The 24379-nt window shown below is 41.0% G+C and overlaps 1 protein-coding gene across 2 annotated transcripts in view; it reads right to left on the bottom strand.

Moving 5' to 3' along the window:
• The window catches only part of sorcs2 (sortilin-related VPS10 domain containing receptor 2), a 189811-nt gene that overhangs the window by 112310 nt on the left and 53122 nt on the right, over positions 1-24379 (bottom strand). For both annotated transcript variants that reach the window (XM_056443212.1, XM_056443213.1), the window contains exon 2: positions 2783-2850. In XM_056443212.1, coding sequence (XP_056299187.1) covers positions 2783-2850 — 68 coding nt within the window. The remainder of the gene's footprint in view (positions 1-2782; positions 2851-24379) is intronic.

Here is a 24379-nt window from a genome sequence, read left to right as displayed (position 1 = left end):
GCCTGATAATATGAAGTTGACCTAACAGACTTATTAGAGCAGCTGATAATAAGGAGTTGCAGTAATCTAATCTATTTGTATATTTAAGACGCCTCTTGAACTTGCTTTAACCCTTATATACTGAAATCAATAACGTTACCAAAACATCAGGGTATTATGTGATAATCATTACTCGTAAATTAGTATCAATCAACTCCTTTCATCAAATTTTAAAAAACGCCACTGCCACTTGCCTACTATTTGAACATATGTGCATGCTACATATTGTCTGAAAATAAAAGAAATGTATACACCGAGGACTCAAAGCAAAATATAAAGCACATCTGATGCACTCATTTTGAGGATGAAAAAGGTCCACCAAGTATTTCATGGCTCAACTCGTACCAAGAGAGTCTCAAGAAGTGTTTTTTCAGCCTGAAGTTATCACAGTGTGTAGTAACGCAGTGTCAAATCCTTACATCTTTGCCTAATCTCAAAGCTCCTTTCCCTCTGTTTAGAGACCGAGAGGCCAAATCAGACTAGGTGTCACGAATTCCCCGTCATATTAGTTGTTTTCATTCTGTTTGCTGGTTTAATTAACTCTGATGTCATTTCATATTCCTGATCTGCCTGTTCGGGCCCTGTCTTCATGCCTGCCTGCCTTCCCTGACCCTCGACTCTCTGCTGCCCTTTTTTTTTGACTTGATTGCTTCAGTCAGAACTCATTGTGGGTTTTATGTTCAGCCCTGCTATTTATTTACTCTCCTCCATTGCTAGACACTTTTCTTTTTATCCCAATGTGTCCCTTCACACGGATTCCTCTTCATCATCGGTGTCTATAGACATATTCCTCAGAGGGACAAAACTGAAACTTAATTGTAGGTCACGGGCCAAAAGCAAACACTATTGTATCGTTTCACTAAAATCCTAAATGGTATTCCACTCAGAAGTTACCTGAATTGAAAGACCTTCTATTTCTCTGCCCTTCAATGATGTTGTTACCTGACACCCAAGTGTCGCTCTGCCTGTTGTGCACAGATAATGCAAAAATAATCAATAGATATATATCTTTTTTTTCCTTCAAATTATATTCTTTTTTCATTTCTCGAGAAATATCTGGCCCATGTTGAGCAGCCCTACTCAAAATGTAAACACTTATTATGTTATGCAGATTAGCAATGCTCTGATGGACATTTTATTTCAATGTCAAAAATGTATTGAAATGAACTTTCAAACTTTCTCTCTCCAGATCAAATCTAAACAATGTACCTTGTGTCACAGTAAAGGAATTGGCTCAACAGCGCAATATGCATAACCATTGCAAAATGTATACTGATTTTAGTTTGGCAATTATTAGGTATATTTATGTTCAACTCTCTAGACTAGGAACAACTACAACAAATGTGCAGAATAGAGCTTCAGCGCCTCATCCTATGAACACATGTGTTGTGCCGGTTGCTTGTGATTGGCTAGTCAATAGTGCAGCATTGCAACGTTGCTGTTGGAGACAATGTTGTAAAATCCTCCTGCTTCCCTAAAGTCGCCAGTGTGATAACATCTTACCTTCCCTGTGAGTCAGCAACGTACATATCGTTGATACAAAATACTGAACATATTTTTATAGTCATTGTGCCACACCACCTCAAATATCATATCATAAACAAAAAGATTTGACTAGGAAAAGAAGAGGATATGATGGCTTTTCGCAGGTAAGGAATGTCGAGCTGTAAGTAAAGGACTTTAGTAAAGGACCCTTCCGCCATCTAGTGGATCTTCTTTTTGTTGAGTTGAACAGTTTGTTCCAAATTGACTGGTGTCATTCTTATTGCATTGTCAATACTACTGGGTATTTTGCACTGGATATGTTCCCTCTAAATATACTTAATACCATGTATTCTTCTAGGAAGAATTTAATGTAAAATGACAGTTGTCAGGGAAAACATCCAATGATCTGTGGAACTATAATAATCTAAACTTGATAGTTTAACAATGACAAAGCAGTGTTGAAAAAGTGTTATTCAATTGTCACTTTCATCTAAACCCTGATACAAAAGTAAAAACTGTAAAAACTAAAACATCAACAGGAAAAGCGGAAAAATAGTTTTTTTACTTCATCGATATCTGTTCTAAAGGCGGACAGGCAGAAGCTTTGAGGTCACGGAGCCTGAGTGAGGTGAATGGCATGAATTAAGTACCCCGATTAGACTTGTGTTTTGCCATTTGCTAATGCTTTCTAATTTTACCCAGTAATATGAGCCCAAACATGTCTAATTGTGGTACTTAATTCAAGTTTCCTCCACACCCGTCTCTAGGAGACAGTCAGGCTCAACTGCAGTCCCCCAGGAGCCGGTAGGGTTGATGTAGAATACAGAGAACTTTAATAATCCAAGAGCATATCAACATATACTTGTTGTGAAGTGGAGTGGATGCATTGCCCTGTGTGAAGTGTTCTGACCAAAGGGAGCTTTGCTCTGCCAGACAGACTTCACCCCTCTCCCTGGCACCGTCCCACCCTGTGCCGTGCTGATATGCTATCTGCCCGAGCAGACGCCTGCTCTGGCCTTGCAGCACCACTCGCCAGTCCTCCACTTTACCAACAGCTGCCTGCTGATGTTTTGACCGCCCAAGCACTCTGTAGCACTCTCGTCTCGTTGAGGAAGCACAGCGGAGAGATAACCGAGCCCTACACGAACCTCGCTGTTAAAAGGAAGCTGCTTGTCGGTCAAAGGTCTGCGTGAGTCCGGGACCAACATGACATCAAGACATCGAGCAAGTGCAAAGATGGTGTAAATGTTTGGCCTACCTCCAAAGTGAGCTCTCCAGCACCTTGGTTGAGTCAGCATGGTAGTACTTGGTCAGGATCAGGATGACCTGTAACAAAAGGTGGAGGAGAGAGACATGTAAGCTACTACTGAAGAAAAGGACTGGTTAGTGCAGTGGTTCACCAAGTGTGAGGTGGGTCGTCTAATCATGATCATTAATATTGTTAAAGACGAAAACACAAATCTGTCAACGGAATGATGGGCATGACACTTTTTTTTTTTAAGTGACTGGTTTAGGGAATGAAATCAGGCTTTTCGTATGACTCATAAGTGCAGCAGATGGGAGTTGATGGGCCATGGAGGTCCTGCCCAGAGGCAGCTGCTGAAGGTGGCTGCTCCCACCGAGTCAAGCTGCAAACTCTAGGTACACTCCTGATGCACCTTAATGTCGAATAAAAGCACAGCCTGTATCCCCATATTCTCTGGGGGGGACTCCTTTTTTACGCTGCATCTCTCTCGCTGCAATTTCTGGTGAATGCAGAACAAGTGCATTAACATTTTACAGTCTCGTGGCCTCTAAATAAAATCGAAGACAGCTGTTCAAGAGGTAAATATTTACCTGATATTGGGCTGCAGGCGCAAATATTTTCTGAAATACGTTTTCATTCCGTCAGAACATTTAGCCCAAGAAAATCTAGCATATAGGAGTGGCCAAGGCTTTCACATTGCCCTCTTGTGTCAGAGAGTTAGTAAGTATTCAAAAAGAAAACCTCAAGACCTTCCACTGAGTTGGTGCTGGATTTCAACTGTATCTTAAAAGAGTTTTCTTATGCACACGACTCAGATAAAGCAGTAGAACGAAGCTGGGGACGTACAGAAGGAGCTTGAGAGACCTAGACCACTTGGAACACAAGAGTTCAAAGCCACTCAATAGAGCCTTCAGGCCTTATTGGAGGTACTGAACCCTGCAAGCTTCATCAGTGCATTAGTCGAACTCTTCTTAATTGTAAAAATAAAAGTGTGCTCACGGCAGAGCTCCGATGCGGGCCGAGAAGTGTTCACGGGGGGGGGGACTTCAATGGTAGGTAGACGAAAAGTACAGGGTGGCGGGCGGAGATTTCCCCTACCCTGTTATAATGGTAGGGGAAACACTGATGTATATACACTACCGTTCAAAAGTTTGGGGTCACTTAGAAATGTCTTTATTTTTCAAAGAAAAGCACTGTTTTTTCAATAAAGATAACATTAATCAAAAATACACACTATACATTGTTAATGTGGTAAATGACTATTCTAGGTGGAAACGTCTGGTTTCTAATGAAATATCTCCATAGGTGTATAGAGGCCCATTTCCATCAACTATCACTCCAGTGTTCTAATGGTACATTGTGTTTGCTAATCGCCTTAGAAGACTAATATCTGATTAGAAAACCCTTGTGCAATTATGTTAGCACAGCTGAAAACAGTTATGCTGCTGATATAAGCTATACAACTGGCCTTCCTTTGAGCTTGAAGTTTGAAGAACAAAATTAATACTTCAAATATTAATCATTATTTCTAACCTTGTCAATGTCTTGACTATATTTTCTATTCAATTTTCAATTCATTTGATAAATAAAAGTGAGTTTTCATGGAAGACATGAAATTGTCTGGATGACCCCAAACTTTTGAACGGTAGTGTATATATATATATATATATATATATATATATATACATGACATCACCCGTAGGCTCTACGTCTGAATGACCGTCTCTTCCGGCTCCATTAGAATAGCAGCAGATTCACCAACACGTCGTCTGTGATCACGGGCGGAGCGTCTCAACGCTGATTGCGTCGGTCAAATCTTTGTCTTCGGTCTATTCATTTCATCCACATCTGCGCATGAACTTTGCGACTCTTTTGGTGTGATCGCAGCATAACACAGAGAAGAAAACAAAGAAAAATAGTGTGTTGCCAAAATGTCAGTAGCCAATTCTTTGACAACCGCCAAAATCGGCCCGACATTGCTCGTGTGATCCGGGCTGTAGTGTGTGTTTCTTGACCCCTGCCGAACCCCTGGGGTTCGATTGAACCCAGGTTAAGAACCACTACTCTAGGCACTTGGCTCAAAGATACTGAAACTCAGGAGTTCCGACCCTGGTGGAGCATGGCTTTCTAATGATGTGTATGGAGTCCTGGAAACCAGAACAGAGAGCATGTCCTGGAGCAGTAGCCTGCTTTACAGGGCTGATAACAACTGTGGCAACATATCTAACAGATGCAGCTACAGCGAACACACAGATTGTCATCTTTCTGCCTCTACCTGTCATAAAACTCTCTCTTTTCTGATGAAAAATTAGACAGTATCCATATCTGAACGAGCCTCCGTTCGAGGCTCTCCGAGTCATGCAGCATGTAGAAAGTGTTCCCCAAGTGGTCGTTGGTATGCTATGACTAAACTGGTGTCTCTGGAAATAGGCTGTCCGCCTCTGCACAGCTGTCCTTCTCCTAATGAGATACTGGTGCAGAGCGTGGCACGATACAGTACAGGCAGCGACATCACTGGTCCCTTGACTAAAGGATTAGATCTACCATGCTCCTACATGTGACTCTCAAACCTCATCTTAATGTAAAGACCCAGAGAACTTACAAATAAACGTTCCCTGTTTTAATGGTTCCATTACGTTTTGTTATAGGGCAAATACAAAATATATCCAAAACACTGTGGCTGAAGTTTGATTAATTCATTAGAAACGTTGCAGATGTTCCCTGTCTGTGTGTCACTACAACACAGGCATTACATGCCAAACTCTTCCGGTAGTTTTGCGTTATTGGGCGGATGTTCATCTGCATGTGGTTCACCAGCTGTGCGGTACTGAACAGGCAGTGCACACAAGGTTTAACAAAGAGTTCTTGCTAAAAAACTATCTATAATGATAGCTCTCGAAATGTGCGACACAACAAACGCCATCCTCTGTTTTGTGCATGAAAAAGAGAATGATAAAGAAACGGTGCTCTCCATCAGTTCATCAGCCCCTTGAGAATGACTTATTCATCACTCATCCAAACGCTGATGTCAATAAAATGTTCTGCCTCTCTATCCCCACGTTGAGTCTTCAAGGCCTAAGTTCTGCTCAATTGTAAAATAATGTTTATATGGGGATAAAGAGGAGAGGGCAAGGATGTATCCGTCTATAAATCACTACTGGCAGGAGGCAGAGAGAGCATTATTTGGCATCATCAAACCTCGCCACATTAAAAAAAAATTGCTTAAGAGCACAGAAGCCAGATTTCTCTCTATCGCATCTCTTGTACAGAGCAGAGTGTTAGGACTACACCTCGGCAGCTTCTACCGACAGCTCATTGGACTAGAGGGAACAAATGGCACAGAGTCTCCAACCAAAGAGTTACAAAATATTCTCCTCTTTTTTAGGAAATACCATGTCTTTAAGTTGTAATTTAATGCAAAAAAAGTGTGGGAGAAAATGTGTTGTACAACGGCTGATAACAAGTCCCTGCATTCTAAGTTGATAAAGATAACAAATGGTAAGAAAGTGTGTGATGAACTTTCTGACTAAATCAAACTGTTGTGGAGGAAGTATTGTAGCCTCCTTCATACCACGACCACTTAATCAGCAGCTTTGGGTTTCTTGTTTGTAAGCTAGTTGACGATGGGCCTAATGGCTCTTATTGGGGAAAGGTCAACAGGGCGGTCAGGACCCACAGATGACTTCATACAAGACAAGAGACCCCATTCACAGTCCAGCTCACAGCTGAGCTTCTCGTGAACTCCAGCTTGACAACTGCGGTTTGTTCCGGAGACTTTGTGCTAGAAATCAGCCATTGAATAGAAAGCTTTAAGGAAAGAAAGAGACAAGGGGAAATAAAGACAGAAAAACTCAGAGGCTCTTGAGAAAGAATGAAAATGAATTATACATTTATATTTCAACACTGGTGATGGGGACATTAGAGTGGTTGACGTAAATATTTAAATGTTGCACACAAACAAACTGCCATTCATCGTCAAACAATGAAAGATTTGAAAAAGACATCCTAAAACCTGGACAAACTAAATCTAACTAAACTATTTGCATGGCGGGTTCTCACCAGAGTTAAAGTGAGACGTTTAAAAAATATATATGTATTGGTAAAATATGCTTTTAGAGAAGTACGGTTAAGCATTATTGTCTTATTCCAGATTTGAAGACCCTTACTGTTTAATGAAAAGCACACACACACACACACACACACACACACACATACACCGCATAAGATAAAGTGCTCCAATCATCAACATGGCTCCCCAATACCCTCATCGTTCAATGCTGATGGTTTAGGAGCCCAGCCACCACTGACGAGTCCCATCTGGTCAAAGTCGTTGGACCTTGACCTTGCTCTTTATCGGAGGCCAGTGACCCTCACATGTGTTACCATTTTAAAAGTAGCTTCAGATTGCCACCATATATTAAACCGCTCAGGCAGAGAGGAGAGAAGGGCATGGACCTTTGCTTCTGCTTGTTGCTCTGTCCACACAGAAAGCTCCTGACCTCACTTCAGTCATATACTCAGGTGGACTGGAGGAGAGGAACTGTGTGGGAATTGTTAGGGAAATTATTTCAACTTTGTTATTCTTTTCTATTCTTCACGTACAATTTCTGAAGATTTTTTGTATGTTGTCAATTATTAGCCCTGGACCTCTGTGTCTCATGATCCAGATGTTGCGTTTCAACAGAATGTGACATGTCGACTTGCTCCCTGCTATCTTACGGTTTTAAGACGACCACTCTACCCCATGAGCGAGTCTTTAGAAACTAAATAATTGTTCCCGTAATCTATAAAATGTGCTATTTTTTAAGAAAATGGTCAATGGAACTGAAATGTATCCCCATTTTTAGAATGACTCACCATATTCCATATTTCACATATCTGTACAAAAGAGGCAAAGAGTAAAATGTTACAATGACCATAATGTTAGAGTACGACGTACCAGGATGAGGAACACGCATGTAATCATCAACCCTGAAACCTGCATCATTTTGTGAAATGAGGACAGAAAAGGTTTCATATAATGTTTCCTGCTACTCTCAACTAATGGAACATGTCTGCTTGTTAAGTCCATGTTGGAAATGAACGTGACCGTCATGTCTAAATGTCCCTTTGACCCAACATTCTTTACTAACCTTCTCCTTTTCATTTTCTTTTTCTTTCCCGCGTGTCAAACAGGTCTTTTGTTGATTCCATCTTCTCGATGATCTTATGCGTCTTTGAGTCTCTGCGATTTTCTTTTCTAGCTTCCTCTGTTCTCCCATGAATATCTGAGCAATTGCTATAATTGGGCTCTGATCAAATTGACGGTTTGTTTTCCAAGAAAGAGGCTGAAACATTCAGGACAGGCCATGTTCACGCCTCCCTCTCTGATTCTCTGAAATTATGGGGTGCATCCACAACAACTACAGGCTATCTTTGGTAACACACATTACTGTAATCCACCGCAGACCTGAACACACATTTAACCACAAACCATTCAGCCATGCAAACATATGAGGCCGATTCCTGAACACGACTTTACCTGCGGAGGATTAAATAAAATGGCGATGCTCAATCCGACAACTAATTAGACTGACAGGACTGATGGAGCTGAATTCCTTAGATGTGTGATAATCCCTCGCTGGGAGCCTGAGGCTTTTGAGACGGGAGGGAGTGGAGGACAGGGGGAAAAGAAGCGATAAAGAGAGAGATGAGATTTAGAGGGAGACAGGGAGATAAAAGAAAGATGGCGAGAAACCAAGAGACAAAGAAAAGACATTTTACAATTGATAGGTTGGAGTGAAGACAAAGAGAGGAAAAGTAAAATAATTTATTAAAGAGAGGAAAAGTAAAATAATTAAAGGAGAAGAGAGAAGGGAGGTGCTAGAGATTCATGACTGAGAGGAACAAGAGTGATCCATCAGAAATAAAAGAGGACAGTGAGATTTGGGGTGTGAAGACTGTAAGGCATCGGCAATCGATGACACCGAGGGATTGAGAAGAAGAGCCTTCTGGCCCTCCGATGTGTTCATTGATCCGAGCATCTGACTTGTGAACAGGAGGCGAGGTCCGACGAGGATACTGGACTGCCAACCCAATTTAACCTGGCTCTAAGTAATAAGTGCTGATCTTCTGTTGAGGTTCATGACCTTTCCTAGACGTGCCCTCTAATTCTCCAATGCAAACATAGAAACAGGAGGCTATTAGTCTTTGAAAAGACTCAATAGAATAAAGGCATCCAGTCACGTCCAGAGTATTGTCTGTAACATGAGCTGTGCTGGAAAATACTCGCACAGCCTTTTGAACAGTTTTGGATCTTCTGCAACGTTAGAGATTTTTAAGCGTCTTTGTGTATTCAGAAAAGCGCTATATAAGTTTGAATTATTATTATTGTTATTATTATTATTAAAGATGCTGAAAAATTATTCTAATCCCTTTAGAATTGGCTAAACATGATGGACTTGTTTGGTGTCATGAAAACATCAATTAAAGTAAAAAGGTGCAGTAAATTGACCGCAGATCTCTTCCAGGTCTGCAACAACCTCTGCCCTAAAGCACATGTTTTATATGTATGCAAAAGTACTGAAACAAATAGTGTGAGTACTTACTATATTACATATCGTAACAAACTAATTATAATTATCTTTATTCTGAAGAAGAAATGGCTTGAAATTATTTCTTTTTTTGATGGACAGACTGCAGTGTGGTTCTTTTGGTCTCAATTCAATTCTCATCATGAGTAATACTTGACTTTTGGATAGCAACATATATCCACCCACTCTTTCTTCATTTAGAGTATAATCTTTCTCTTCCAAAACTGACTAGATAATCATAAACTGGGAGTAAACTGTTCCTTTAATCTTGAGAATATATTACCACCATATGCTTAAGAGCTGCTGAAGAGACTCAGAGGCATCACAAAGTACTCTGGAGTCTGGACCAAAGGCATCTGTTGATACAGAATCATTGTTACCAGTGATGGTCCTCGTTCTTTCATGCAGGCTATTGCAGAATGACGAACAGACACCAGCAGTGGACCATCTGAACGTCGGACTTACTAGAAGACTAAATGGGTAAGTGGCTGCGGACGCCTCCTCCCAAGTGGACACACATTGTATTGTGTTCCTAAAGCCTCCAGAAAACCTTCCAGACAGGAACATTTGGAGGAAAAAATACAAATCAGCAAGAGAGGCAAAGGTATTATGATAATAATATATCATTATTATGATAATAATACCTGTGCCTTACTCTTCATACTTCTCATTAGTATATATGATACTCTGTATACATATATATATGACATTGTATCATATTTTTTCCAGAAAGAGAAAGACTAAATAAACATGTATATTTAAATGGCAACCGTATTTTTCCTTCCATATTTTCTCATCATTGTGTCCATGTATTGTTATTTGTCCATATGCATCCATCATGTTTCCATACATCCGTCAGCCGGTCGGTGGATGGTAACAATGTTCTTCTCTTTCCTCTCCCACGGAGTGCATCAATGTTAACAGATGCTATTGCTCACATCGTTAATAGAACCCTTCTTCGTTAGCGGGAGGAACTTTCTTGACTTTATTTGAATGAGTCTGAGCTAAAGAGATTGTTGTTATCATCTGTTTTGTTAAGAATATAAAAATACATACATAGTACCCCATGTCTCTCACTTTGCATTAAGGCCCCGAAGCACCAAACCTTGTGTCCTTTTATGGCTCGATTCCGTTTTCGGGCTCTGACCAGAGAGAACAGCACATACGCATGCTCACCCACATGTTTTGGAACATACTGACACTGCTGGATAAGAAGCACAGATACTGTAGGAACAAACACTTCTTGACCTCGTCCAGAAGATGACACATCCACACAGGGAAGATAATCAGGAACTCTGTGCAACCCTTGGCTCTGACCTCATCCTGACTGCTCAGTCGTAGAATTGAGATTTAAATAAGAGCCACACCTGTCACCGTCAAATAACTTGTCTATGTAAGCAACAGATAGTTTCAATGCCTTTTAGTTTCTATTATATGAAAGAAACTGCACAGCTCCTGCTTTAGATGGAGAACAACACACACACACACTGATTATGATGATGACGAGAAGATCGTGAGCCAAGAGGGTGGGACCACCCTGAGCTCCATCAGAAGGTGTTCAAAGTCTAAACCAGGAACACCTCCATCTGTTTTAACCAACCAGTGCTGCTGTCGTGAGCCCAGAGGGTGGGACCACCCTGAGCTCCAACGATGAGACGGACAAAGATTAAACCGAGTGACGTCTCCATCTATATTATCTAATCACGCTGGCTCTTAAAGATATAAAAAGTCATGTTCTCCCAGAGAACTGCAGTCTGTTACTGAACGATGCTTTGAGCTGACTTCATCCAGGCCCGTGCTGCACGTTAAATGTTTTGTGTCTTTGAGACTTTTGTTCTACCACACTTAATTAAATCCACTTTGTTTTGAATTTTACTTTGCCGTCCTGGTCATCTTTTCCCAACCTTCAACAGTTTACTTTCAGCACACACTTGCACGCAGCTCTGTTTTCTCCATGTGTCTGTCCTGGCTCCCTCTACTGCAGTGGTGGCCTGGACAGGGGCTCCCGGGGGCTCTCCACAGGTGAACAGCTGTTATCTCGGCATTATCATAATATCCGTCCTTCTCCCTCTTTCTGTCTCCCTCCTTCTTTAATGTTCCTGTTGGTGCTTTGTCATACACCTCCATCTCCTCTCCCCACCCTCAGCCCGTCACATAATACTTGTAAACACATCTCAGGCATCGCTCTTTGGTTAATAGTGAGATTTGGTAATGAGACGTTGTGGTTGTAGACTTCTGTTTGTTTTTTTGTAAATGGAAGTTAAAGAGGACTTGGGTGAGTGTAGCGGAACAACTTTTAAAGAACATTTTAGTGAAAATACTCTCAGGGTCTAATTTGGGTTCATGTATTCATGAAGCACTAATTACACTCAGGATATACATTATTTATGCAAGTAATGTAGCATACACAGTGTTGTCACAGTTTCCAACAAGTGCCTTTCATGGCCAGCTCATCTTACATATTGGGCCTTCATGTGTAAATGAGCTGTAAAGGAATTGTTCACGTTATGGTTGTTATTTAGCATGTTTCCAAATCTGCTGACTCTTGAGGACACTGGAGGATTTCATTGCTCCATGTTTCATCTCGTCATCGGGTATCGTTGATGCTATTTTATAGAGCAGTGTGTAATCACCTGGAAATATATACAGGGTTAATACGATACCATCAGTTAACACTGGAAGGAAATATTATTCCAAAAGTCATTCAAAATAACTTTTCAACATAAATAGTCGTCTGTAAAAGCACATTTTAACGAGAGACAACCTTGGCTCTTTCAAAAAGAATCCCAAATTCATCCCAAAGATGCTCCAGGTTTACACTGATCAGTGGATATGAAACCTTAGTTTGATTGATTACATATTGATTGTAGACTATTAATGCCAGTTGTAGATGGAATTTTCGGAAATGTATTGATTCTAATTAGAACATTACCAAAATGCACAAGAACCTGTTTGAAATCATCTAGATCTACTAATACCGTCTCATTATTTAATGTTAAATGTTTTTAGGTATTCTTTATACTTTCTATTAAGCTTAATACTTTTTGTTCCGTATACAATGAGGTTTAATGTGTTATTACTGAACCCGTTGGTGCAGGAAGTTTTTCAATGTGTGACATCCTCTCGGTACGTCAATGTTCATACAGCGGTTAATAATTAATACTGGCAGACACGGAGCAGAAATGGACCTGGGGAAGGTCATGTCAGCTGGAGCATGCGAGTCGGTTCAGATCCATTTGTCCAAGTAACAATATTTTCATTAGACATTTGTTATTTATTTGTATTTATTAATTTTCTATTAATAATATGCCATTATTTAAGTAATAAGTAAGCCCACTGGGCAACTATTGAATGTGTTGATAGTTTTTCTATTTAGCCATACAGTAGCAGTCTCATCTTTAAAAAAAAAACTATTTTAAAGTGTTATTAACTGCTGCTCCCTCACTCCTACATGGATAAACACACATCTGAAGTAATTCTAGACTGAAAATAACATTTAATAATAATTTATAATAATAATAAATAAACAACAACAAAAGTGTGAAAATCCAAGAACAGCTCATTAGGCCATATTTCATTATTGTACATAAAAAACTAAGAAAAAAGAAAAAGGCCCTCATGAATGAAAACAAAGTTGTTCTCAATTGGTTTTACTGCATGGAATGGGAGGAGATAAACATGTATGAAAGATTTAAAGTGTCCTTATTGCCATTTTGCATGGAATTTAAAGATGGTCTGATACCTTGTACCCTTCCAATAAACACACTTTACATTCAACCCCCAGTTCCCTTTGGCAGAAACCCCCAGAGCTTACCCTTCAGTTAGCCTCTCAGAAGAAAGAGGGATTGAGTGTGATGTGGCTGCAGGAGTTAACACATATATTGCAGCAGCATCTAAATATACCTGTGCACGGACACACACGCATTAAGTCACAAGCTCATTGTGCTACTTTAAGCACTCTTAGAAACTCTGCACACAACCACAATCCGCTCAGTTTCAAGGTGTTGTGGCTGTTCTCCATGTTCCATCTCTTTGTTTTGCTCTGAGACCACCCAGCGAGAGAAGGAGGTCAGAGAAAGTGTTCAGATCCAAACACGTAGAATCCCCCTGGCTGCTTCGCCCATTGAGGGACGCAGCTGCCCTGTGACACATGGCCAGGCAGCTCTGTTCCTCAAACGGCAACAGAAGAAAAGTCCTGAAAGGGTGTTCGGAGCCGGTGACACCAGCCGTCTTAACAAACTGGTTAGGAAGGCTGGCTCCATCATCGGCTGCCAGCTGGAGCACCTGGAACAGGTGGTGGAGAGGAGGACGTTGAAGAAACTGGTGTCCATATTGGACAACCCGGACCACCCTCTCCACCACCTCCTACAGGGACAGAGGAGTACTTTCTCCAAACGTCTCCTCACGCTCCGCTGCCACAAGGAGAGATACAGGAGAACATTCCTGCCGACGGCTATGAGGCTCTACAACAGTTCACCTCTTGCCAGATCACCCTAACCCTTCTTATATTTGTGTTTTTTATTTTTATTTTTATTCTTGTGTGTTGCTGCTACTGGCTCGACAAATTTCCCCTTGGGGATTAATAAAGTATATATCTATCTATCTATCTATCTTATACTTTGTAACCTTTGTTCCAGGTTCAAGTCAGTAAAGTTAGCAAGGTGCTGCATCGGCAAACCGTAGAAGGTGTTGCGTAAGCCAAGGCTGATGATGTAACCGGTTGGATGCATGGCACTCGTGGCAATGCTCGCTGTGTGGTGAGCTCTAGAAGTTCACTCTTCAAAAGGAGACAGCGAAATAAAATATGATGATGGCTGTTTAGGTTTTTTTTAAAGAAGCACACTTGGTGTAATATGAATAACACTGTGTAAAAAATACCAATTTAACGTAACTTAGTGTTAACCCAAAACCAGGAGCACTATGCAAAAAAAGAAACTAGAACCTGTAACAGAATCTTATTTCTTGAACAAGAAGATGTAAGTTTAGACATTTTCTGGTCCATCAACTAAGAACCCTAAATATATATATATGCATATATAAATGCATATACAGGACTGTCTCAGAAAATTAGAATATTGTGATAAAGTTCTTTATTTTCTGTAATGCAATTAAAAAAACAAAAATGTCATGCATTCTGGATTCATTACAAATCAACTGAAATATTGCAAGCCTTTTATTCTTTTAATATTGCTGATTATGGCTTACAGCTTAAGAAAACTCTAAAATCCTATCTCATAAAATTTTAATATTTCCTCAGACCAAGTAAAAAAAAAGATTTATAACAGATGAGTGTTTGTCAAGGCTCAGGAAACCCTTGCAGGTGTTTCGAGTTAATTAGACAATTCAAGTGATTTGTTTAATACCCTACTAGTATACTTTTTCATGATATTCTAATATTTAGAGATAGGATATTTGAGTTTTCTTAAGCTGTAAACCATAATCAGCAATAAATCAGAATAAAAGGCTTGCAATATTTCAGTTGATTTGTAATGAATCCAGAATGCATGACATTTTTGTTTTTTTAATTGCATTACAGAAAATAAAGAACTTCATCACAATATTCTAATTTTCTGAGACAGTCCTGTATATACTACCGTTCAAAAGTTTGGGATCACTTAGAAATGACTTTATTTTTCAAAGAAAAGCACTGTTTTTTCAATAAAGATAACATTAAATTAATCAGAAATACACTCTCTACAATTCAGGGCTATTCAACTTCAGTAGCAAGTGGGCCGAATAAGAAAATCACGGGGGGTGTGAGGGCCGCACAGAATATTGATCAAATAATGGCTAAAAATTAAAAACAGTAATGTATATTTCCACAGGTAAACAGTCACACACGAAATGCGTCGGTATTGTGTGGCAAAAGTGGTGCGAACAAGCATCACTATAAACATGTTTCAAAGTGTAAATATCCGCTCAAGGTAACCAGTTGTTTCAGATCCCTTCAACCAAACTGTTCCCATGAAAACATAAGAAATGTGACTTAATGGATCAATATAATAATATACACTTTTACTAATCCCCAAGGGGAAATTAGTTCTCTGCATTTAACCCATCCTTAGTTATTAAGGAGCAGTGGGCTGCGGTGAAGCGCCCGGGAAGCAACTGGGGGTTCAGTGCCTTGCTCAAGGACACTTCAACTTGCAACTAATGGGGAGAGCGGGGATCGAACACACAACCTTGCGGTTGAGGGACGGCCCTCTTACCCCACTGAGCTACAGCCACCAATATTTAAATGACTTGGGATGAAACTAATATCTGGTGGCGCAGTGCACAGACTGAGTGTCTTTCAGTGCAGACTCCTTTTGCGTGAAAGGGATCTTGGCGTTATCTTTGATCGGGACTTATCCTTTAACTCCCACGTAAAGCAAATCTCAAGGACTGCATTCTTTCATCTACGTAATATTTCAAAAATCAGGCACATCTTGTCTCAAAAAGATGCAGAAAAATTGGTTCACGCGTTCGTTACTTCGAGACTGGATTACTGCAACTCCTTATTATCAGGCTGCTCTAATAAGTCTCTTAGGTCCCTCCAGTTGATCCAGAATGCTGCAGCTCGTGTTCTCACTAAAACTAAGAAAAGAGATCACATCACTCCTGCACTAGCTGCTCTGCACTGGCTCCCAGTAAAATCAAGAATCACTTTTAAAATTCTTCTCTTAACGTACAAAGCCTTGATTGGTGATGCACCATCATATCTTAAGGAGCTTGTAGTACCATATTGCCCACTAGAGAGCTACGCTCACTAAATGCGGGACTACTTGTAGTTCCTAGAGTCTTAAAAAGTAGAATGGGAGCCAGAGCCTTTAGTTATCAAGCTCCTCTTTATGGAACCAGCTTCCAATTTCAGTCCGGGAGGCAGACACAGTCACCTCGTTTAAGAGTAGACTTAAGACCTTCCTCTTTGACAGAGCTTATAGTTAGGGCTGAATCAGGTTTGCCCTGGTCCAGCCCCTTGATATGCTGCTATAGGCTTATAGCTGCCGGGGGACGTCTTAGGATGCACTGAGTACCTATCTCCTCTTTTCTCTCCTTAAGGATGAATTTTCATCTCTCAATCACACGTTACTAACTCTGCTTTCTCCCGGAGTCCTTTTGACTTCACGTCTCATGGGGTCATCGGACCCTATGAGACGACATAGATCCTATCTGCCTGATGGATCATTGAGGTCTGGGTCGTGGAATTCCTGCTCCTGACTACGCCACTGTCCTGTTGAGACTCCGCCTACTGTTGAGACTCCGCCACTCCTCCTCCCCACCGCCATCTGCCTGATGGATCGTGGAGGTCTCCATCGTGGAATATGCCTACTATGAACTATTCATACACTCTGTCATATTCATTGAATGTATTTTAACTCAAAATCTGTCCTTCTGTACACATTACATCTATTGCATCTGTCCATCCTGGAGAGGGATCCTCCTCTGTTGCTCTCCTCCAGGTTTCTTCCCTTTTTTTCCCCCTGAAGGGTTATTTGGGAGTTTTTCCTGGTCCGATGTGAGGTTTTGGGGCAGGGATGTCTATGTGTACAGATTGTAAAGCACTCCGAGACAAATTAGTAATTTGTGAAATTGGGCTATACAAATAAACTGAATTGAATTGAATTGAAACCAGGTCGGGCGATCTTTTTATTTTTATTTTTTCGAAAATGTATTTCTTCCTCCGTGGCTGTGATGCACTGCTCACTTATACAATCGTAATCGCCCAAATGGATATGAACGGTGGCTTGAAGATCTCCAGCAATATGTTTGTGAATGTGTGACGAATCTGGTGAGCGAGACAGAGCCCCGCTGCAGATGTGAAGAGAACACAACGCACGCGCAGGGAAACCAGTAGGTCTGAAAACCAGTAGGGGTGTAACACCGGCAACCAACACGGGTGCGTAACATAAAGATGTAACCATACAGGTTTGGTTGAGGCAACAGTGAAACTCAATGGCTCTGGGTTAGATGTCTCAATGTATAAAAGAGGCGTGTCCGTCAGTTTTATTTTTTCTTACCAAGCTATACTGATTTGCAGGCAGTCTTGCGGGCCATAGTTAAACTCAAACGGGCCGCATCCGGCCCGCGGGCCGCTAGTTGAATAGGCCTGCTCTACATTGTTAATGTGGTAAATGACTATTCTAGGTGGAAGTGTCTGGTTTCTAATGAAATATCTCCATAGGTGTATAGAGGCCCTTTTACAGCAACTATCACTCCAGTGTTCTAATGGTACATCGTGTTTTCTAATCGCCTTAGAAGACTAATGTCTGATTAGAAAACCCGTGCAATTACGTTAGCACAGCTGAAAACAGTTATGCTGGTGATATAAGCTATACAACTGGCCTTCCTTTGAGCTTGAAGTTTGTAGAACAAAATTAATATTTCAAATATTAATTATTATTTCTAACCTTGTCAATGTCTTGACTATATTTTATATTCATTTGATAAATAAAAGTGTGATTTTTCATGGAAGACACAAAATTGGCTGGGTGATCCCAAACTTTTGAACGGTAGTGTACATATACAAATATATGTATATATATATGCATATATATACATATATATGTATATATAAATGCATACTGTATATATATACATATACAAATATATGTATATGCATATATAAATATGCATACTGTATATATATATTTATATATATGTATATATATGCATACTGTATATATGTTTAAACTGGTCGTCTTTTATTCCTCCCGGTTCATGTGGTGGAGGCCTCTGGAGTTTAAGGCTATTCAATTGAAATTCAACGAGGTTCTGTTCCAGAGAATTTACTCATCCACGGTCCGGGACATTACGGTCCAACATGCGAGTTAGTGCCATTTATTGAAGTAGCCAAGCAGTTGACCAATGTGTGTACGTAGTGGACAGCTGAAGAATGTTCGATTTAGAGATATCTCAATTGAACTGGAGGAAGTATGATGATACATGTTTTCATTTCAAGTCAAATAAAGGATGCATTTCAAGATTACAATACATAATGGGAAGCTTTTGGAAAATGTGCATCTTAAAAAAGAGGAATGCGTGTACTGTGGTTAAGAAAAGCACTTGGTTAAGCTCTATTCCGTTTCTGTCCACTGTATTGTTGTACGTGAGGATTCTGATCACATTGGGCTCATATGTGGTGCCTTCCTGCTGCTTTGGTTTTGTGCTTCGTATCCTCGTGGCGCTTCACCTTGCTGCCACAGTCTCTGCGGTTATGAGACACACTGGTTTAAAGTGCTGAACTTTAAGAGTCTGTCCAGTATTGGGTCAAGGCTGATCTGTAGGAGGCGTGGGGGTGTTGAGCAGGGGAGTAATCGGAGTAGTGGAGAGAAGCCCCCTCTGTTCCACTTGTTTTCTCCTGTTTTACAGTTCGGGAGGTTGGTAAGACTATCAGAGCACTGTTCCATCCTTGGAGACTCATCGTTATGTTTCCCATGTGTTGTCCTGTAGGCACATGAATGTCTGTACCATTCACTCATCTAATAGGTTCTGAGATATTTTAGTCTGGACCAAACAGGTGTACTGACCGAGAGGATCAACACTGCTATATCTAAATATAAAATGTAAGATGACATTCTTGCATTGACAGCATCTGGCAATCCAACCCAGTTGGGCGTCATTTTAAATCTACATATAAGATTGGCGCCATGCCAACCTTCTGTGCATGCACAGCAAATATAGTAAAAATATACTAAAGGTGGAAAATAAAAATAAAAAGTTCCACACAGATCATCAAATAAATGAAGTCAGTCCATCCTGGATGGTCAAGGCAGAGCTGAGTATCAAGGCACACATACACACTGAACAGGATAGTCCAACTGTATTCTACATGTGGCTCACACTGCATACAGAACCACATGGTGGGACAACAAATTAAAACCCTGTAGCAGCCGGGGGGGGGGGGGGGTGAACACCAGATGCTCACGCTCGCTCACGGCCATGGGGCATGTCAGAGCTGCAGAAGGCAGAGTTTCTTTTTGATTCGGCGGTCCGGCTGTGACCTGTCCCTGTGGTACGACGTGTCATCCATAAACATGGTGGAGAGCAGGCTGCTACTGTACAGGCCTTTCATTATTCAGAGCAGGGCTGTCCTTTATTTAAAAAGCAACACAGATGTGAGAAGTAGTTTAAAGCTTACTCTTGCTACGACAGTCGACCTAATGTAATGTTACAGAAGGTAAATACAAATGTGGCTTCTTCTTATTCAATTTAATTCAGTTTATTTTGTATAGCCCATTCTCACAAATTCCAAATTCCCCTCAGAGGGCTTTAGAATCCATACAAATAGACATCCCTGTCCCAGGACCTCACATCCGATCAGGAACAACTCCCAAAACAACCTTCCACAGGGAAACAAGTGAATAAACCTTCAGGAGAGCAACAAAGGAGGATCCCTCTCTGGACAGATGAATAGATGTCATGTGACCAGAAGGAATCTTTACAGAGTAACAACACATTCAATGAATGAATATGTGTACGTTATTTTCTTAATCAGTTGTTTGATGCTTGTTTCTATGATTCTAACAGTTGAATGTGGTCTCACTCTCATGTATGACATGTTTTTAAATTGAGGTTCATGACGAGACCACAATTAAAGGACAGTACACTTAGGCCTTCAAAAACACATTGGCCATAAATACATTATCAATGTCCAGGCATTAAATTATATATATTTTTAAAAAATATAGTACGTTTGATGACTCGTTTATCAAGATATGGACCAAGGATCAAGTCTAATGAAGATACAATTCATTGTAAAGGTTCATAACAAATGGACATTACAAGCTGCTGCAATAAAGTCAGAGCGTGTTGGTTGAGCTCCACACATATAAAGCTAAAGGGACTTTAAAGGGTAACTGTCAAAGTTATTCACCAACAGAAGATAGAACTCTTGTGTAACGACCTGTTTGTCTATACAGTCCACACCGTACGTTGCGAGGTCAAGGACATTGGAAACTACATCATGTTGGCTCTTACCACGCCTCACTATGTCTCTGCAGCAGATATGTGATGACACAAAGGCAGAAAAGATGATAATGGGAAAAGAACAAAGAAGGAAATGGTAGAATACTGGGAAAGAGGCATAAAAGAGAGTATGAGGGTAGTTCCTAGTCAATAGATTCATTTATTCACTTTGTTTCACAAAAAGCTGATCAATTCCAAATGAATGCTCAGTTTTGGAAAACGCAGTAATGTCCAAACACAATGTGTCCATGACATGAGTGACAGCGGCCACCTTCTCAAACGCACAGTGTCATGTCAGCTCAGGCTTCTGGAATCTGTCACTTTTCTGAGCCAATTCTTTGAAAGATTAACCCTACAAGTAACAACCTCATTAGAGAACATGTGCTTTGATTTCAACCAGAAGAAATGTATGTGAGGCCTTTGAAAGCATTTGTCCTCCAGGGCTGACCAGTCGCAGCTCAAACGCAAACTATATGTTGAGTCATGTTTCTTTAAATGTAAAGCCACTTGAATCACTTCACCCAGACTTAGAAAGGCACATGAGAACCAGAATAGCATTGTACGTGTTGTTGTGGCTGCTCAACCTTTTTTTGTCTTTTGTCTAACTAGGAACATTTTCGTTCAGATATATATATTTTAATCATTCCCAAATTGAATTTAATGCCATTTCAGTCCTAAACTAACTCTTAAAACGTATTACATGTTATATGGATTAATTTGTTTGAATGGACAATACATTTGAACACTTTTTTTCCAAATTATTTTCACATCACATTACATTTCATTTAGCAGACACTTTAATCCAAAGTGATTTACAATAATACAGCGTAGACACAGTTCTGGGGGGCAATTCAGGGTTCAGTGTCTTGCTCAAGGACACATCGAATAGGGCTAACACAGCTGGGGATTGAACCGTCGATCCTCTGATTGAAAGACAGAGCTGCTAACCACTGACCCACGGTCACCATGAGGTACCTCAGCAACCACACGGAGAACTAACTGGTGCGGACGGAGAAATGAGTCAGTGCTCCATTCCTGTACTCTGCTTTTGTTGGGCAGAAAGACTTTGTTCACGATACTGAGTCTCAGTCGTGTTCTTTACAGACATGTCTCTGCGTAACAAGATGTCCGAGTTGCCGAACAACACCACATTCTCGACAGTTTGAAGCTTTGTCAGAAAGCTCAACGCTGAGATGTCCACATTTGGGTTCTGGGCTAAAAGATGAAACATTCCCACATAAACTGAGTAGTTCCTCTCCGTGGGGCAGTGCTAGGGTCTCACTCACTGGAACAGTATGTGGGAAAATGCTAAACTGCATCTGAGAGTGACTGCTTGATTCAGATTAGCCAAGGCCTGCAATTACGAATCATTGGCCAGAAGTAGCAAGAAAGAGATGGATGCCGGGGTTTATTATGGGCTGTTCAACGGCAGCGATGAAGCTCTGGCATTGCCATCCAAACCTCAACCATCATTCTATCTCTCCCCGTCTTTTTGGTCTGCAGCCATGCTGCCATTCTTGCTTTGTGCTTTTGGATTTGTGAAGAAGAGCGAGTGGGAGTGTTATAGACTGAGAAAAGAGAGAGAGGGGGGGGGGGGGAGTAGCAACACGCAGCAGGCGGTGAGGGGAAGGAAGATTGCAGATATGATGCTATAATGAGAAAACATAAAAGAGAAGATGGATTACAGATTAACAAATCTCAACAGAAGGAAAGATGAACCAGTAACAGGGTCTTTGGGAAACTTCAGGCAGTCAGGAGGCAGAGACAAAGACAAACAAGGGGATGAAAGAGGAATACAGTGAGGGAGAACAGTGCACTAATGGGACCCCCTGTTCCCCCCAAGGCCCTCTCCCCTCTAATCTGACGCTTCCACACTTCCAGAGTTCAGGTACGCACACATTAGACACTCGTACTGACGTGTGTGCCTGACACGCACAGATGGGACTCAAATGGGAGGTGCCTGTGGTATTGAATGTGAGTCAAAGTGGGTTCATTAAGGCTACATTGGACTCATCAAATCTGAAAATCTAATTGTTGGTACACGGTTATGGAATTCAGACGGATTCCTTTGAAGCTGTAGATTTCAATCGAAACATTGCAAAACAACTTGTTTGTGTTGTTGGTTTAGATGTCGTAATTTGGCATCCTTTTTTTCTTGGACGAGATTTCACAGAGATCACATCACTCCTGCACTAGCTGCTCTGCACTGGCTCCCTTTAAAATCAAGAATCACATTTAAAATGCTTCTCTTAACCTACAAAGCCTTGATTGGTGATGCTCCATCATATCTTAAGGAGCTACCATATTGCCCCACTAGAGAGCTGCGCTCACTAAATGTGGGGTTACTTGTGGTTCCTAGAGTCTTAAAAAGTAGAATGGGAGCCAGAGCCTTTAGTTATCAAGCTCCTCTTTTATGGAACCAGCTTCACCTTCAGTCCTGGAGGCAGACACAGTCACCTCATTTAGACTGAAGACTTTCCTCTTTAGTCTTATAGTTCGGGCTGAATCAGGTTCACCTGGTCCAGACCTAGAGATGCTGCTATAGGCTTATAGCTGCTGGGGGACGTTTAGGATACACTGAGCACTCTACTTCTTCTCGCTCTATTTATGGATGAATTTACATCTCTCTATCACACATTACTAACTCTGCTTCCTCTCCGGAGTCCTTGTGACTTCACGTCTCATAGGGTCCATTTGACCTGCTGGGTCTGATGCCATAGCCCTGTTGATGCTCCGCCCACTCCTCCTCTACTTCCATCTGCCTGATGGATCATGGAGGTCTGGATCGTGGTCCATGCCTTCTACCAACTATTCATACACTCTGTCATACTCATTGAATGTGTTGCTACTCTGTAATGATTCCTTCTGGTCACATGACATCTATTCTTCTGTCCATCTTACTAACTCTGCTTTCTCCCCGGAGTCCTTTTGACTTCACGTCTCATTGGGTCATCGGACCCTATGAGACGGCATAGATCCTATCTGCCTGATGGATCGTCTGGGTCGTGGAATTCCTGCTCATGACTACGCCACTGTCCTGTTGAGACTCCGCCCACTGTTGAGACTCCGCCCACTCCTCCTCCCCACCGCCATCTGCCTGATGGATCGTGGAGGTCTCCATCGTGGAATATGCCTACTATGAACTATTCATACACTCTGTCATATTCATTGAATGTATTTTAACTCTAAATCTGTCCTTCTGTACACATTACATCTATTGCATCTGTCCATCCTGGAGAGGGATCCTCCTCTGTTGCTCTCCTCCAGGTTTCTTCCCTTTTTTTCCCCCAGAAGGGTTATTTGGGAGTTTTTCCTGGTCCGATGTGAGGTTTTGGGGCAGGGATGTCTATGTGTACAGATTGTAAAGCACTCCGAGACAAATTTGTAATTTGTGAAATTGGGCTATACAAATAAACTGAATTGAATTGAATTGAATCCTCCTCTGTTGCTCTCCTGAAGGGTTCTTCACTTTTTTCCCTTTGAATTTTTTTCTTCTATTTCTTGGGAGTTGTTCCTGATCTGATGTCAGGTCAAAGGTCAGGGATGTCTATGTGTACATATTGTAAAGCCCTCTGAGAGGAATTTATAATTTGTGATATTGGGCTTTAAATAATAAACTGAATTGAATTTCGATGGAAACATACCTGGAGACGAGTTACGAGTTAATAGTAGACTATTATTGTTATTATCTTCTTCTATATGTCCGGCGTAATTTACGCAAAAGAGGATTAGTTATACGTGAAAAATGTCTTTGAGTTTGGCCATGTGTGAACAATTTACTTAATTTCTGAGTATAAGGTCGAATTCTGAAGATAAAGTCATTCTGGCTTCATCAGCTGTAACCGCCGTGTGAGCACAGAGCTCACATGGGGCCATGGAGGCTTGGTTTAAAACACAGACGGGGAAGAGTGATTTCATACTTTACTCATGTCGACATTACCCTAATATATCTTTACACTGCAAATAGTTTGATGCTGTAATTATGCTCTAAATGTCAAATATAGAATCTAACTGAAATGCATGTGGAATGGTAAATGGACCTGTAATTGTAGAGAGATCTGTTCTAGTCTCCTGACCACTCCAAGCGCTT

This window comes from Pseudoliparis swirei, chromosome 21, assembly GCF_029220125.1.
Source record: "Pseudoliparis swirei isolate HS2019 ecotype Mariana Trench chromosome 21, NWPU_hadal_v1, whole genome shotgun sequence".
NCBI classification, from domain to species: Eukaryota; Metazoa; Chordata; class Actinopteri; order Perciformes; family Liparidae; genus Pseudoliparis; species Pseudoliparis swirei.
This window is presented reverse-complemented; position numbering and strand designations above follow the sequence as displayed.